The 14,080-nt window shown below is 36.7% G+C and overlaps 1 protein-coding gene across 1 annotated transcript in view; it reads right to left on the reverse strand.

Annotated features, from left to right (window-relative positions):
• Positions 1–14,080, reverse strand: part of PREX2 (phosphatidylinositol-3,4,5-trisphosphate dependent Rac exchange factor 2) — a 231,973-nt gene that overhangs the window by 139,903 nt on the left and 77,990 nt on the right. The window contains exon 7 of the mRNA XM_090283596.1: positions 5,678–5,811. Within this exon, the coding sequence (XP_090139722.1) occupies positions 5,678–5,811 (134 nt within the window). The remainder of the gene's footprint in view (positions 1–5,677; positions 5,812–14,080) is intronic.

A 14,080-nucleotide genomic window follows, 5' to 3' on the forward strand; every position in this document is an offset into this window, starting at 1 on the left:
TTATTTATATGGTATGATAACTGTGTACTTGTTGAGTAAGTCTCTTAATACATTTGTAATTCTTCATAAAGAGTTTGTTTATCTTCCAAATAATCCAAAACATTCCAAAACTTTGTGTTTAATGGATCCAGTACAGGTCTTTAATGTATGTAATACAAAGTATTTTAAAAATCCAGATTTACAGATGAACATCTGTAATAATAAATTAGGTTATTATGTATGTTTATAGTTGAATCACTAAACATTCAGAAGAGATTGTTTTAAAAACTGAGTCCTTTCAATTAAATTTAAAAGGAAAATTTGTAAGGAATGATTCAAGAGGATTAAAGATTACCTAGTCATTCAAGAGATTTCAATTGACTTGACCTATTCAGGTTGACTTATTGACAGAGTCTGGCTAACAATTTAATATGCTGAAGTCATTATTCATTTATTGTGTAATACAGACACACCTAGCAAAAGTTAGTGTTCTCTCTCTTCTTCTCCTTTGTAGTTAGAAAGCTGCTATGGAGTGGAAGGTAGATGCAAGGAATTTCACAAGGTGCCTTCACAGTCCCTGACTTCCTTCAATGGGAAAGAGTGTATATTCCTGCTCTCTGTCTAAACCCTCATCAAAACTTATAGTTCTTCATCAACAGTAAAGAAAACTAACTAAATTGATTAATTCATCTGACTGAGGGTCAGTCAGCCCCAAGCCTTCATGATCTTGCCCTCTCATGTTCGTTCTGAAAGCAACCTCTAAATTCCCCTCATTAATAAGCCCAGATAAATGCCATAAATCAGTACCCAAGCAAGGTAACTATAAAAGGCAGCATCATTGGAGGCTAAGGATAAAGAACGCGAGCTCATTAACATGCCAATAACTACATATTCTCTCAGGTACAAAATTGTATCATGGTGTGTTGCAAAAAAATAATTTCCTATAAGTTGATACATAATACTTAAAACTGATCATATTTTGAAAAGCTTAATATCCTTGATGGTAGTTTTAATCACAGGCAAATGATCATGGCATGGAATCTATTATCGTGTCCTATTTTCCAAAGTATTAATTTTCTTTGTGATCCTGCAGTTAACTCTGTATAAGCTTTTTATATTTCTCCTGACCTGCAGATGATAAAAATCAATGCAAAATTCTAGTATGTACCAGTACTGTAACACTTAATTCAAACAGATCTTCAATCCCTTCAGAAAATGGCTCTTGAATTTTAAAGATTAAAAAGTCTATGTTTTGAAAATTATTTTACTCTCTATTGTAATGTTGAGTACTTGCATATCTTGAGTCTACTATTTCCTTCCTAATTATGTGTTTGAATAGTCATTAGGATGAGTGGACAGGAATGTTCACAGTAACAGAAAAACTGGAAAGAACCCTCAAGTGTGTGGACAGAAGAATAAATAAATTTTTAGTGATTAAATTGTGTTATATATAACCAGTAAGCCCTGGCTGGTTTGGCTCAGTGGATTGAGCGTCGGCCTGCGAGCTAAGTGTCGCTGGTTCGATCTTCCAGTCAGGGCACATCAGAGAAGGAAAACTCTGACTCCAAAAAACCTCCGCTGCCTTGCGGCATACCTCTTCAGGGGAAAGGCTAAGGGAGTAAACCCCGACAGAAAATCCGGAGCCGGAGTCCCTAAGGCGGTTTGACGTTGTAGTCAACACCGGCAACTCCTGCGGCGCACCTGAAGCCAAGCTGTATTGACTCCGTCTTTCCCTTGGATCCTTCAGCTGCGAAGAGAGGGGGGGTCTGCTGCATGGGCAACAGCAGACCCTCCATATCACCCTGCCCAGGCTCTGTAGCTTCAGCTTCACTGGAGAGGACACTCCAGCGCCATCACAAGATGTCGATTCAACACGGGAGGAGACAGATACCGTGTCACTCCCGAGTCGGACTGCACAGCCATTTTCGGCGGTGCAGATAGACTCTTAAGAAGCTACACCATCGTCTCTCAAGACGGACGGCTGCCGACGACGACGATATAACCAGTGGAATATTATGCAGCAGTTAAGATGAATAAACTATTGCTACACACATGATTATATAGTTTTAAAAGCATATTCTAAGCAAAATAGAAGTTACAACTAAATACATACTATCTCATATATGAAGTTCATAAACAAGACAAATTAAGCAGTCATGTTGTATGTATCAAGTACTACTTAATACATTATTTATTTTTAAATATTAGTTTCCTTTAAGGTTAATAGTGTTAGGAATATGGAGAGCTGGGATATCTAATTAGCACTTTCGGCTTTAATAAATATAACTCTAAAGTTAAAATAAATGCACAGGTCTCTGGTTCTTGCAATGACAGCATTACGGAAGTTTGGGAAAGGTTCAGTTTACTCATACTTTCTGAAGGATCATTAGAGCTTAGACAGCACATAGTAAGGAAATGAAGTATACTAAAATGTAGGAAACAGATGGTGGATTCACACTACCATCATTCAGGAAGGGATGGACATACAGGTTTATTTGGTGATTTCCATTTCTAATCACTAAGTATTCTGTCCATGCTGTACATATGTTAAGGATATTTGCTAAACTGCAAGATTTTAATTTTATAAAACCTTTCTTGTTGTTTAACTTATTTATATATTAAAGCCATGAGACCATAAATGATATTATCATTTGTATAGTCTATATTCTGCAAAAGGAACATATAAATAAGAATGAGATCAACTTTAATAAAATAAAGATATTCACAAATGCATGCCTTTAGTAACTGCACCTAGATGGATGTGTTAATTAACTCAATGAGGGAAATCCTTTCACAACACATTATGTATATCAAATCATCATGTTGAACACTAAATACTTTACAGTTTTATTCTCAATTATATCTCAGTAAAGCTAGAAAAAAATAATTACACCTAAACAACTTGAATCACATTACAGTGTTTAATGAGTTACATACAAGTAAAATTAACATCTCTTTCTACATCTTCCTAAATCCTATTTCTATTCATCTCAATCTTGCTGCCAAACTCAAAGAACTTAGAAGAACATACTAGGAAAAAATAAACAAGTTCATTTTCACATGTGGTAAAGACAATTTTTTAAAAATCTCATTAAGACAAAGATGACAACAATTTAATAATATTCTGGCTCAAATCCTAACCCGTTTCCTTTTATCAAGGTACACGTTTCACCTCACTGAAACCAATATTTCCCAGATGCAGTTAAGAAGCACATAAAGGCTCAGGAAATTTTCCAATAAAGTACAACTTTACTATTTTCCTTAATCAACCTTCAAAAAATGTTCCCAAAAGTTCAAGAAAACATCCTATCAAGTAAGTACCTTCTGAAGAAAAAAAATTATATTATGCTTTAAAACAATAACATCAATTACATTAATACATAACATCATTTAAACTAATGATGGCTAAGCTATACCAAGGACTTTCTTGGGTTTCATTCATTCAATTATTTATTTACTTATTCAACAAATATTTCTTGAGTATCTATTATATAACAGGTCTCCTCCAGTCTCCAGGGAAACAGTAATATAAAAGCAGCAAGACCTTTATTCTCATGAATCTTACAGTCGAATCTTTTAAAGGTGGCAGAAAATAAACAAGTAAATAATGGAGAAAATATCAGCATGCACTTTGCAGATATTGATAAGGTGGCTGGGAGGCTACCTTGGATAGGGTGGTCAGGGAAGCTATTACTGGGGAAGTGACATTTAAATGAGATCTTAAAGACATGAAGAACCTGGCCATGCAAAACTCACAAGGAAGAGCAACTAGGAAGGAGGAAAAGCCAGTGCAACATGGAAGAAATAGAAGTTTTGATTTCCTCATGGGATGTACAGTACAGCATAAAAAATATAGTCACTAATACTGTTAGAACTATGCATGGTGCCAATAGTTGGCTATTGGAAATATCAGGGGGGACACTCTGTAAGTATATGACAGTCTAATTACTATTCTGTACACCTGAAACTAATGCAAAATAATAATAAATGTAAACTATAATTGAAAAAATTAAAAATCCCCTGCCAAAATTTTTTGTTTTCTCTTCTAAAACTGCTCCTCTCCCAGTTTTCCCTATCCATTATTTCCTTGATTCCCAAAATAGGAGTTAACCTTGGGTCCTACATTTCACTCATCCTCCCACACCCAATCCATTAGGAAATCATATTGATTCTGAATTGAAAACATACAAAAATCTTCCCACATCTCTTCATCTACCCCAGTCCACTCTACCAGTTTCTGCTCTCTGGGTGCCAGTGGTTGTTTCCTAACTGGATCCAACACGTCCTCATTCACTGCTCCACAATTGGTGCTCTGTATTTTTTAACAAAATAAAGATACGTGTCTTAAGAAGGAAGAAGTACTCAACTAAGCTAAATCGTTCGTTCGGCAGCCGTCCGTCTCGAGAGACGATGGTGTAGCTTCTTAAGAGTCTATCTGCACCGCCGAGAATGGTTGTGCAGTCCGACTCGGGAGTGACACGGTATCTGTCTCCTCCCGTGTTGAATCGACATCTTGCGATGACGCTGGAGTGTCCTCTCCAGTGAAGCTGAAGCTACAGAGCCTGGGCAGGGTGATATGGAGGGTCTGCTGTTGCCCATGCAGCAGACCCCCCCTCTCTTCGCAGCTGAAGGATCCAAGGGAAAGACGGAGTCAATACAGCTTGGCTTTAGGTGCGCCGCAGGAGTTGCCGGTGTTGACTACAACGTCCAACCGCCTTAGGGACTCCGGCTCCGGATTTTCTGTCGGGGTTTACTCCCTTAGCCTTTCCCCTGAAGAGGTATGCCGCAAGGCAGCGGAGGTTTTTTGGAATCAGAGTTTTCCTTCTCTGATGTGCCCTGACTGGAAGATCGAACCAGCGACACTTAGCTCGCAGGCCGACGCTCAATCCACTGAGCCAAACCAGCCAGGGCATAACTAAGCTAAATACTGCTGAGAAAACAAGTAAAACCTTACTGAGCAGAAAAGTGACCACTTACTGGGAAAACATCTCAATGGTGACTTTGACATGAGCAGCTTAGTGGAGCAGAGCGGTATGCTTACAACCAAGATTTCAATTTTTATAACTGTTAGTGTTCACAAAGTAAACAGATGCTCATAGGACAGGTGGCTCGGTTAAAATGAAGTAGGATATTATTGCCGGTAAAGAAACTTCAGGCTTTCGGGTCCAAAGACCGAACACATCACCCGTATGAATTTTGAACACAACAAAAATGGTGACCAAGAAAACACAAGAATGGTATGAAAGCTAAAGCAACCCCTGAATTCGTGTGAGGCAGGGAGATATAAAGTGTTCTGTAAAAGGAAATAAACCAAGAAAGCTACCAGAAAGGAAGGAGTAATGGCATGGATTTCACATGTGCTGGGATTCTTAAAGGAAGAGGAGGAAGTGGCTGGGAAGCAGCCTTAGGAAACCAGGAAGACACACCTATCTGTTCTACAGGGTCTGAGGCAGACAGGTTAGGAACAACAACCAAAAATATCTTTCCTCCAGAAGGCTCTGTGGAGGCAGTGTCACCGAATGACAGTCACATGTCAGTTAGGTGTTATGAGAACAAGAAGAGAACAGTCATAGGATAGGCTGAGCATGTGGAAGTTTACTGATAAGAGCTGAGTTCCCAGGACCAACCCACAGGGGAAAAGGCAGGACCTGTGAGATGGACAAATGATTTCTGAAGTGTTACCTGCTTATCCTCTTACCTGTGTTTTCTTTTACAATACACCAGAAGATTATCAAAAAGAAAAAACACCCGTTCTTGAATATTCCCTGAAGAAATTTTCAATAAGACTCCACACATGAGCATTTCAGTGCAGGTGTCTGTAATGTTGGACCCCTAAGTCAGAAAAAAAATGGAAATAAGGTTTGATTCCTTAATAGAAACTTCCATGTGTAAATCTTTTTCTCCTTAAAAACGTATTTGCTTTTATTTGAAGATGCAATATATGGACAGAATGAAAGTTCAGGCAGTACAAATATTTATACATGGAATGTAGGTCTTCCTCCTTCCAGTCTCCTTGTGGTCAGTCTCAGACGATACAACAGCTGCTGAATAATTCTGGGCCTCTTTTAGCTATTTTACATATGTCTGCATACATTAGCATCTATGATACATGTTACCCACGTTCTTTAAAAAGGAAATGATTTCAAACGGGTTCATAACAGTAATCTTCTTCATAGTCCCTTCTTCCTCCTCTCTTTCCCTGGTATGGGAAATGAGATCCACGGACACACGGCAAAGTTTAAGAAACTGTTTAATTTTTAGTGGGACTCAATTTGTAGATCCAGCCTTAGGATAGAGAGGAAAAGGAAAAGAAATAAAAGAAAAAATCTATGTATTTAAGGAGAGCAACCTTTCACAGAGCTTGTCACCACACTTATTAGAAGCCGACACAGACACACGTTCATTAAATCAGCCTTGAGTGCCCATTAAAGTCATGATTTAGTAACAAGACTGATTCTTAACACAAGTGCAAATCACTGGAAGTTCAGAGGAGCCAGGAGAAGGAGGGAGCCCACGTCCCTGACTCATTCACAGAGGAAAACCGCCCACTGAATAGAACACAGGCATTGGATTGCTGTGTAAACTGAGCATAGATGTCTATTTTGAGCCATTGTAAATACTGTAGTCTATTTGTTTCTACAACTTAAACTATCAAAACTAACACACTGAGTTGGAGTTTTTAAAAAAAATTTTTAGCAGAGATCTGTTAAGTGTGCTTTATTTACAAGAACATTTCAGTTCTAAATATGTCTAATCTCTTCAAATCTGGGGATAAATTTCTGATTCTTTTTAAGCTTAGTATTTTTAGTATTTAACACTCAGAACATTAATTTTAAATTTCACATTTCCACAATAATTGATACTATTTTTCTGGTCAATTATAAAAAATTTAAGCTAAAATGACAACTCATAACTATAATAAGAAACTTCCTAAAGGGAAGTTAATTAATACATTGCTATTGTATGTATACTACAAATACATTTAAAATTTAGATATTTCCCTCTCTTCTTTTTCATAAGGGTAGGTATATATATGGAAATCTGTCAGACATTTACACAACTACATATACTTTGTTGTGTGATAATTAAGCAAAAACTGTCACCAAATGTGAATATAAATCCCAATTCCAGTGGCAATGATTTCTTATTTATAGTGAATACCACCCCTACCTTGGAAAAAAAGCTAAGGTAAAATAGTATTTAAAATATAAAAAAAAGAAACATCACATTGCTGCACAAGGGACCTACACAACATTGTGGAAAGTGGCTTTATTAATAGCAACTGTACAAAGGTACAAAATGCTTTATTTTAGACTATTTCTTACAGTAGCCCATAAAAGCCAAGGCAGGAAGATAATTTGTTAGTTTACGATAAGGCCACTATATATACTGTAAGATATATATGTGCATATGTAATGCAGATACTTTTAAATAATGTTTTACCCTATATAATTCAGAGCCCTGCCATCTTTTAGAAGTCCTTTAAAATATAACCAAAGTAATGTACTTTGATCATCTAGAATGAATGCACATTTTCATTTAGGAATCTAAATTGATTATGTAAAATCAGAGAGTTTGTTTGCAATAAATTACATGTATCAAATTAAATACAGTAAAACCCCAATTAGGAAGTTACATGCATATTTCCCCTCACTTAAATGCTAAAATCTACCTTTCTCAGTATACATACATATACATATATGTATGTATATATATATAAGCTTTGAAATATATAAAGTTTATGATATTTTGAAAATTATGTGCATTTTTTTCACTTCCTGAAGTTTCTGGGGTTGGGTAAAAAAGCCAAGCTACAAAATTCACAGAGAAACTGAAATAAGATATGGCTACAAGCATTATATTGCTAGGTAAGTGCCAGGAGTGCTAAGGTCTATTATAAGGAGAATATCAGATGAATGAGCTAGGAAATCAAGCCAAGCAGATCACCAGAAGAGATCGAAGCTCCTAGGACAATCGTTCTCAAATTACGGAGTGTGGAAGACACACCTGATGGGCTAGTTGGAACCACCCTCAGATTGAAATTCAGTAAATCTGGGGTAGGTCCCAGATGATCCCACAGGTCCTGATGCATGTGGTTTTCCATCAACACTTTTAGCAACACTGCTACGGAGGCTTGATTGCCTGAGCTCAGGTGCACAAATGTTTAATGCAGCACCATACTAAGGGGGAGATGAAGGTGAGCTCAGGTCTCTGCCTGAGGCAGTCCCTGCTGCTTCCCCATGCCCAGGACAGAAGAGGTGAGATCGCATGTCACGTGGTCACAGCACACTTCCATGTCTTTCATCTCCCTGGTGTATGTCATCATCACTGAATACTTATTTAAATCTGCCTAATGTGACTTTACCTGGATAGTATTTTATCTTCATTTTAAACACTGGAGTTAATTTTTAAATATGTATATTTTTCACAAATACATATGTAGTCATTGAACAACCATGTATAATAAACACATATCTAAATGAATACTAAATTTGGGTTTTTAACATTTCTACAACCTGCCAGACAATGTGTTAAATATTTTTTCCTGGTATAAATCTCTAGCATCTGGTCTTCCTACTCCTAAAGTTTTAGAAAAACAAGGTTTACTGAATTAAGTCAGCTTTGTAAACTGTTTCATGGGTCACCATGCATACATTAGAGGAAGCAGACTGTTGTACAGTGAAAAAACTGTGACCATGAAAAAAATACTGCCTATGAAAATAATAAACTACTTGAACAGTGTGCTGATATATCAGAGTCAAAACCAGCATTTGAGAGGTTAGGTATAAAAGAATTACTTTTAAAAGTAAGAAAGCTTTGCATAAATCATTAATTTTGAACAGCCCCAAAGCCATTATCTATACTGAGATATATATATATATATATATGTGCATATGTAATGCAGATACTTTTAAATAATGTTTTACCCTATATAATTCAGAGCCCTGCTATCTTTTAGAAGTCCTTTAAAATATAACCAACGTAATGTACTTTGATCATCTAGAATGAATGCACATTTTCATTTAGGAATCTAAATTGATTATGTAAAATCAGAGAGTTTGTTTGCAATAAATTACATATATAGAATTAAATACAGTAAAACCCCAACTAGGAAGTTACATGGATAATTGTAATCCTGACTGCTTTCATTAGATCAGAAAAGGAAGGCAGACAACAGTTCAAGGTAGGAAGTAATCATAAATAAATATGTGTGACCGTGGTGGAAAACCTACTTATCGAGGCCCATCTCATTCCAAAAGCTTCTCTCTTTCTACCCCAAGCTGTGCACCTGTCTTATTCCTCTTCATCACCACCATCCCCAGAGTGCAAAGGGTGAAATACACTGAGAGAAGCTCTCCCATATATGCTCATGAGACAAGAGAAACAGTATCTGCATTTTACAAGTACTTTACAATGACTGAATTTTGAACAAATTCCAGGGTGTTCAACTCTAATAACAAAGAAGTGAAAAAAAAAACCTCACAAAGTGTATTTGTATATTTATGAACCATAAACCAGAATAGGATGCTAAAGATTATTAGAGAACATCAAGGTAGCAGAATAATGAAACAAATATTGGACTCTAAATAGAACCATGTCAGAATCACTGCCATTCAGCAAAAGAGCCAGGAGTATCCAAAAACAGTAAGAAGCCACTAACAATGAACACATAACTACAATGTAATTATATCTGCATTTAACTACCATTCAGGCCACTATGTATCAGACACCGTCTTAGACGCTGGAGACCCAGAGCTTGAGACATGACCCCTACTCCCAAGAAGCAAATACACTAGTGGAAGAAACAGAAATGTGAGCACAATTAAATGCACTGTGATCACTGCAAGAATAGAATATTAATAAAGTGAGAATTGGCATGAGTGAACAGTGATGGGTATCAGGGATGGCTGTGTGTGTTTATAATTATGTATGTTTATCATTAATTAGAGAATTCATTCCTTGTTGTGGTTTCAGGCTTCAGTCATTCTCCAGCAATTTTCTTTGTTGAGTTTATGAAGTACACCATTTAAATATCACCTTCCAATATGCTTGAGATCAGTCTGAATGAGTAAAGCGAACAATGACCTTAGTCACAGACTGGGACTCAAGAGAAGCCCAACTTGGCACCACTGCTCACCAACAGCATCTCTTCTTGTGTATGCCTCATATTACAAGATTCAGCAACGAAATAACAATTCAGAATCTAAATTGTTAAATTGAATAAATTTTAATCTAGAATTTGAAGTATATAATTGGCTGCCAATAAATTAAGTGGTCAGGATACATGAAAAATATTAAATTTCAAAGCACCATTACAGAGTCTAATGTAGAACCATGATAAATTTCATGAGTGGACACCTGTTAGGTGCCAAGGTATACTTTCAGAAAATGACCAGGAGCCAGAAAAGGCCATCAGAAGCATGTGTATTTATTTCATGGTTTCTTTCCTAAGTTCCAATGTTTCTTAAACATTAAAATCATAATTTATGAAGAACTGCAATAATAAAACAAATCTCTTCTCAAAAAAAACGCAATAGAAATAATACTGCTAAATTATATCTGGACTATATGAAAGGGCAAATCCTTTTTGTGTCAAGAAGTTATTTCAATATAAGTTACATAAGGGTCCACTGCTGCTGCTTTGCAGCTATGAGGTGGCAGAAATCATTGTAATAGGAAACCATTCACTGATTATCTGACCCCATTATCAGCTCTCCCTGCTTAACAGCAGGGGCTATCTCATTCACCTTGTCCACTAAAGGTTGAATGTCAACATCAGAAAAACACAAACCGCTGAGAGGAAACCATAATCTGGGGAAAGATGAGAGATGAAAGAGGCCTTGAAACTTCCTCCCTGTAGACTAGGTGGCATTGACACAAAAAGGCCTAACAGAGCTACGCCCATTTACAGTGCAAGAAAGAGTACAGACGAGCAGAACAAGTAGATGGGTATTTCATAAAAGAATGGTTTCAACATCGAAGGAGTTTCTTGAGAAAATTAATGAAGCATTTAAATATTCTTTAAGCAAACTTTAAAACTACTATGAAAGTCAGATGTGCAATGAAGAATATCACATTGTTTTATTATACAATTTTGTCATAAAATGTATGCTTTCTCTAAAAAATAAAAAGATTCAGCATTTGATTCACACCTTCTGAGACTCAAATTATTAACAGAAATTAAAACCCAGATTCTGCTACATATTAGATAAAACAAACAAGTAATATCAATTTTCATTTTACTAAGATAATGCCCCAATCAAACTTTCCCCCCTCTCCCACTCTGCAAGTTTGGTCTCTCTTATATGTGGATTCACTTTCATGGTTTTTTTCCCAAACAACTTATCTTTAAATAACAAGGACTATTATAAATCAATTCTACCTCAAGGTAGGCCAATTGTATCTACCAAATCACCTCACGGAGGAGACAAAAAGAAATAGGCCTCACCATAACCTTTGCAAGACTCAAGACATGACTTGAAGTTAACACACTGTCAGTCACAAACTTCATCCAGTGTAAGCAGAAAGCAGATTCCAAAGCTAACAAGAGGTGATGTTAAGATGGTCTTGCAGCATTGTGTTTCTCCAGGTACCAAGGTAATCAAGAGGTGTGAATTTCTATTGTTTCTTTTTACTTTATAAAACATAGTAATTATCTTAAATCTTATTTTTCCAACACTTTCATATATTAATAATTCACCCTCTTATTGTGATTTTCCCCTGATTTGAGATATCAATCATATCAAGGATGTAAAGCTGAATTACTAAATGATATAATATTTATTGGTGCTCCTTTGTCAATATCGGTATCATTCCAAAAATTACAGTTATAGGTACAATACTATCAACCAACCAAAAAGCAGACTAAAACTAAAAAGTCCTGTTCTACAAAATGAATCAATGACTCTGATTAAATAGCTAATAAACTTGGTTTCCAAGCACATTGATTATGGCTCTATAATTACCTTTAGTAGAATATCTTGTGGAATGTTTGGAATGTTGGATAAGATATATGACTGAAATATAATGTTATATTAATAATAGGTAGAACTTCAAATATGAGCAATTAAAACAACTACAGATCTTCTGTGGTGGCAGTCACTATGTAAATGCTGACAAAAATCTAATTTTTATAATAGGCAAGTTTATCTGAGAGGTTTCCACTATAAAAAGCCCTCATTTGATAAATGGGAAAAGAGATGCTAGATAATTAAGTACTTATTTGAAATAATAATCCCCCTAAAGTGGAAATAAGGCAAGTTCACAGCATATCTGACTCAGATCCCATTCAAGAGAATGTTAGTTACTGGAATGGGAATGTCATCTTTAAGGTGGTCCTAAAGGTCTGCAGGAGCTCATGGAAGGAGCTAGAGGAGGAGCTGTTGCCCAACATTAGCTCAAGACTCTAAATCACAAAAACTCTGAGAAACTCTGTCCTGTAACTGTCATGCCAGCAGACATCTGTCCTTGGCTCTTCCCTACCCCAGGAGAGCCACACTAAGCAGAGGCAAAGCTGTCTGTAACCGGAACAATAACCCCTGTGAGCAATTCAAAGAAAGCTCTTTAACCAACCATTCCCACTCCCTCCCAGGGCCTCAGGGCCTGGATTCATCCTGGATGACTGTGTCCCTCTGTCTTGTGACCTTTGGAGTCCATTAGATAGCAGCTGCTCCTAACCTGCCCAGAAGGGACCAGGCTGAGTATTCTAAAAGTTCGCCCTATCTGTCTAAGGTGGTGGATGAGAAACCAGGTTCTTAACACAAGTTGTCTGTCCACTGGCTTGACTGTACTCCAAGCTGCAGCCCCTCAAAGTCCCCAAACTCCCAAATCATTGGATAGCTGTGACTTGTGCAATCATTTTCAGAAAGCCTCAAGTAGAATTTGCGTTGCCACTCTCTCTGCGACCCAACATTCATATCATCTCCTGCTGGAACTGAAGTCATAGCTGATTTCCTCCTGCCAGTTTCCTCAGTGCCAATGCTCTTTTTCCTCCTGCACCCCAGTGTTGTACACCCAGCGAGGCTGGTGAGGTCAGGGTACCCACTGCTGCAGATCACAAATGACACAGGATGGCCCACATACATTCTTCCTTGGAATAACTGGTATGTACAGTACAAGAAATAATCACTCATTTCTGCAGTAGACTGGCTTTTGGGGATCTGTACAAAAAAGAAACAAAATTATTACAGATCCCATTTCCATAAAGTGCTGAACAGAGCCTGTGAGGTTTTTGTTTTGGTAAAAGGCCTGGCAGACATCTCTGACAAATCTTTCCATTTAAAGCAAGTTCAGTTTTCTTCCAATGTTTCAGTGACAACAGACAGCAAAAGCAAACTTTAGTCCATTTTTCTCATCCCAGCAGGACAACCGTTCCCCAGGAAAAGAATTATCATCATGAATCAACTGTAAAACACAAAACCATTTTAAATGATTGGAATAAGTAGCACTCATGCTGAATGGAAGTCACCCTGGACACTTGAAGTGGAAGAATATAAATGAGGAGGAAGCTGAGTCAGATCCCAGTAAGCATTTTTAAAAATTCCTGAGGGAGAATGGATAAATAGGAGAGTTCCCTGAGGTCAAAGTTTGAGATTTCTTCGCAACTCTAAGTGGCTATAATTTTAGATTTAAGTGGAAACCAACATATTGGATGTAATAAACAAATTAGTCATTATAATGTCCTAAAGATAAAAACTACTTGGATTTGAGTGATACGATACTTGGTTAGAAACACTTTAAACCTTTTTTACACTTAAAAAAAATATATGATAATTGCTTACTTTATAATAAAAATTTATCCCACTCCAAAGCTCATGTATATCTAAAGAAGACAATTGAAAGACAGAAAATTTTAGTTTGTTCTACATATAGCACTGAAGTAATATAGGGCTCCAACCGATGAGGTAAATGGGATTCAAAGTTACCATAGCTGAAACCACATTACAGATTCTGCATATCACCCTTCATTGGCTTTTTAATAATTTTTAAAAATCTTTCTTTAATAAAACCCACAGAATTTGTCATCTTGAATGGACCTTAAAAATCACATCACAGCTACTTCATTCATTTTAGAAATCAATTCAAATTTAAAGAGATTAAG

The sequence above is a fragment of the Furipterus horrens genome, unplaced genomic scaffold (assembly GCF_987537825.1).
Source record: "Furipterus horrens unplaced genomic scaffold, mFurHor1.1.pri manual_scaffold_7, whole genome shotgun sequence".
Taxonomy (NCBI): Eukaryota; Metazoa; Chordata; class Mammalia; order Chiroptera; family Furipteridae; genus Furipterus; species Furipterus horrens.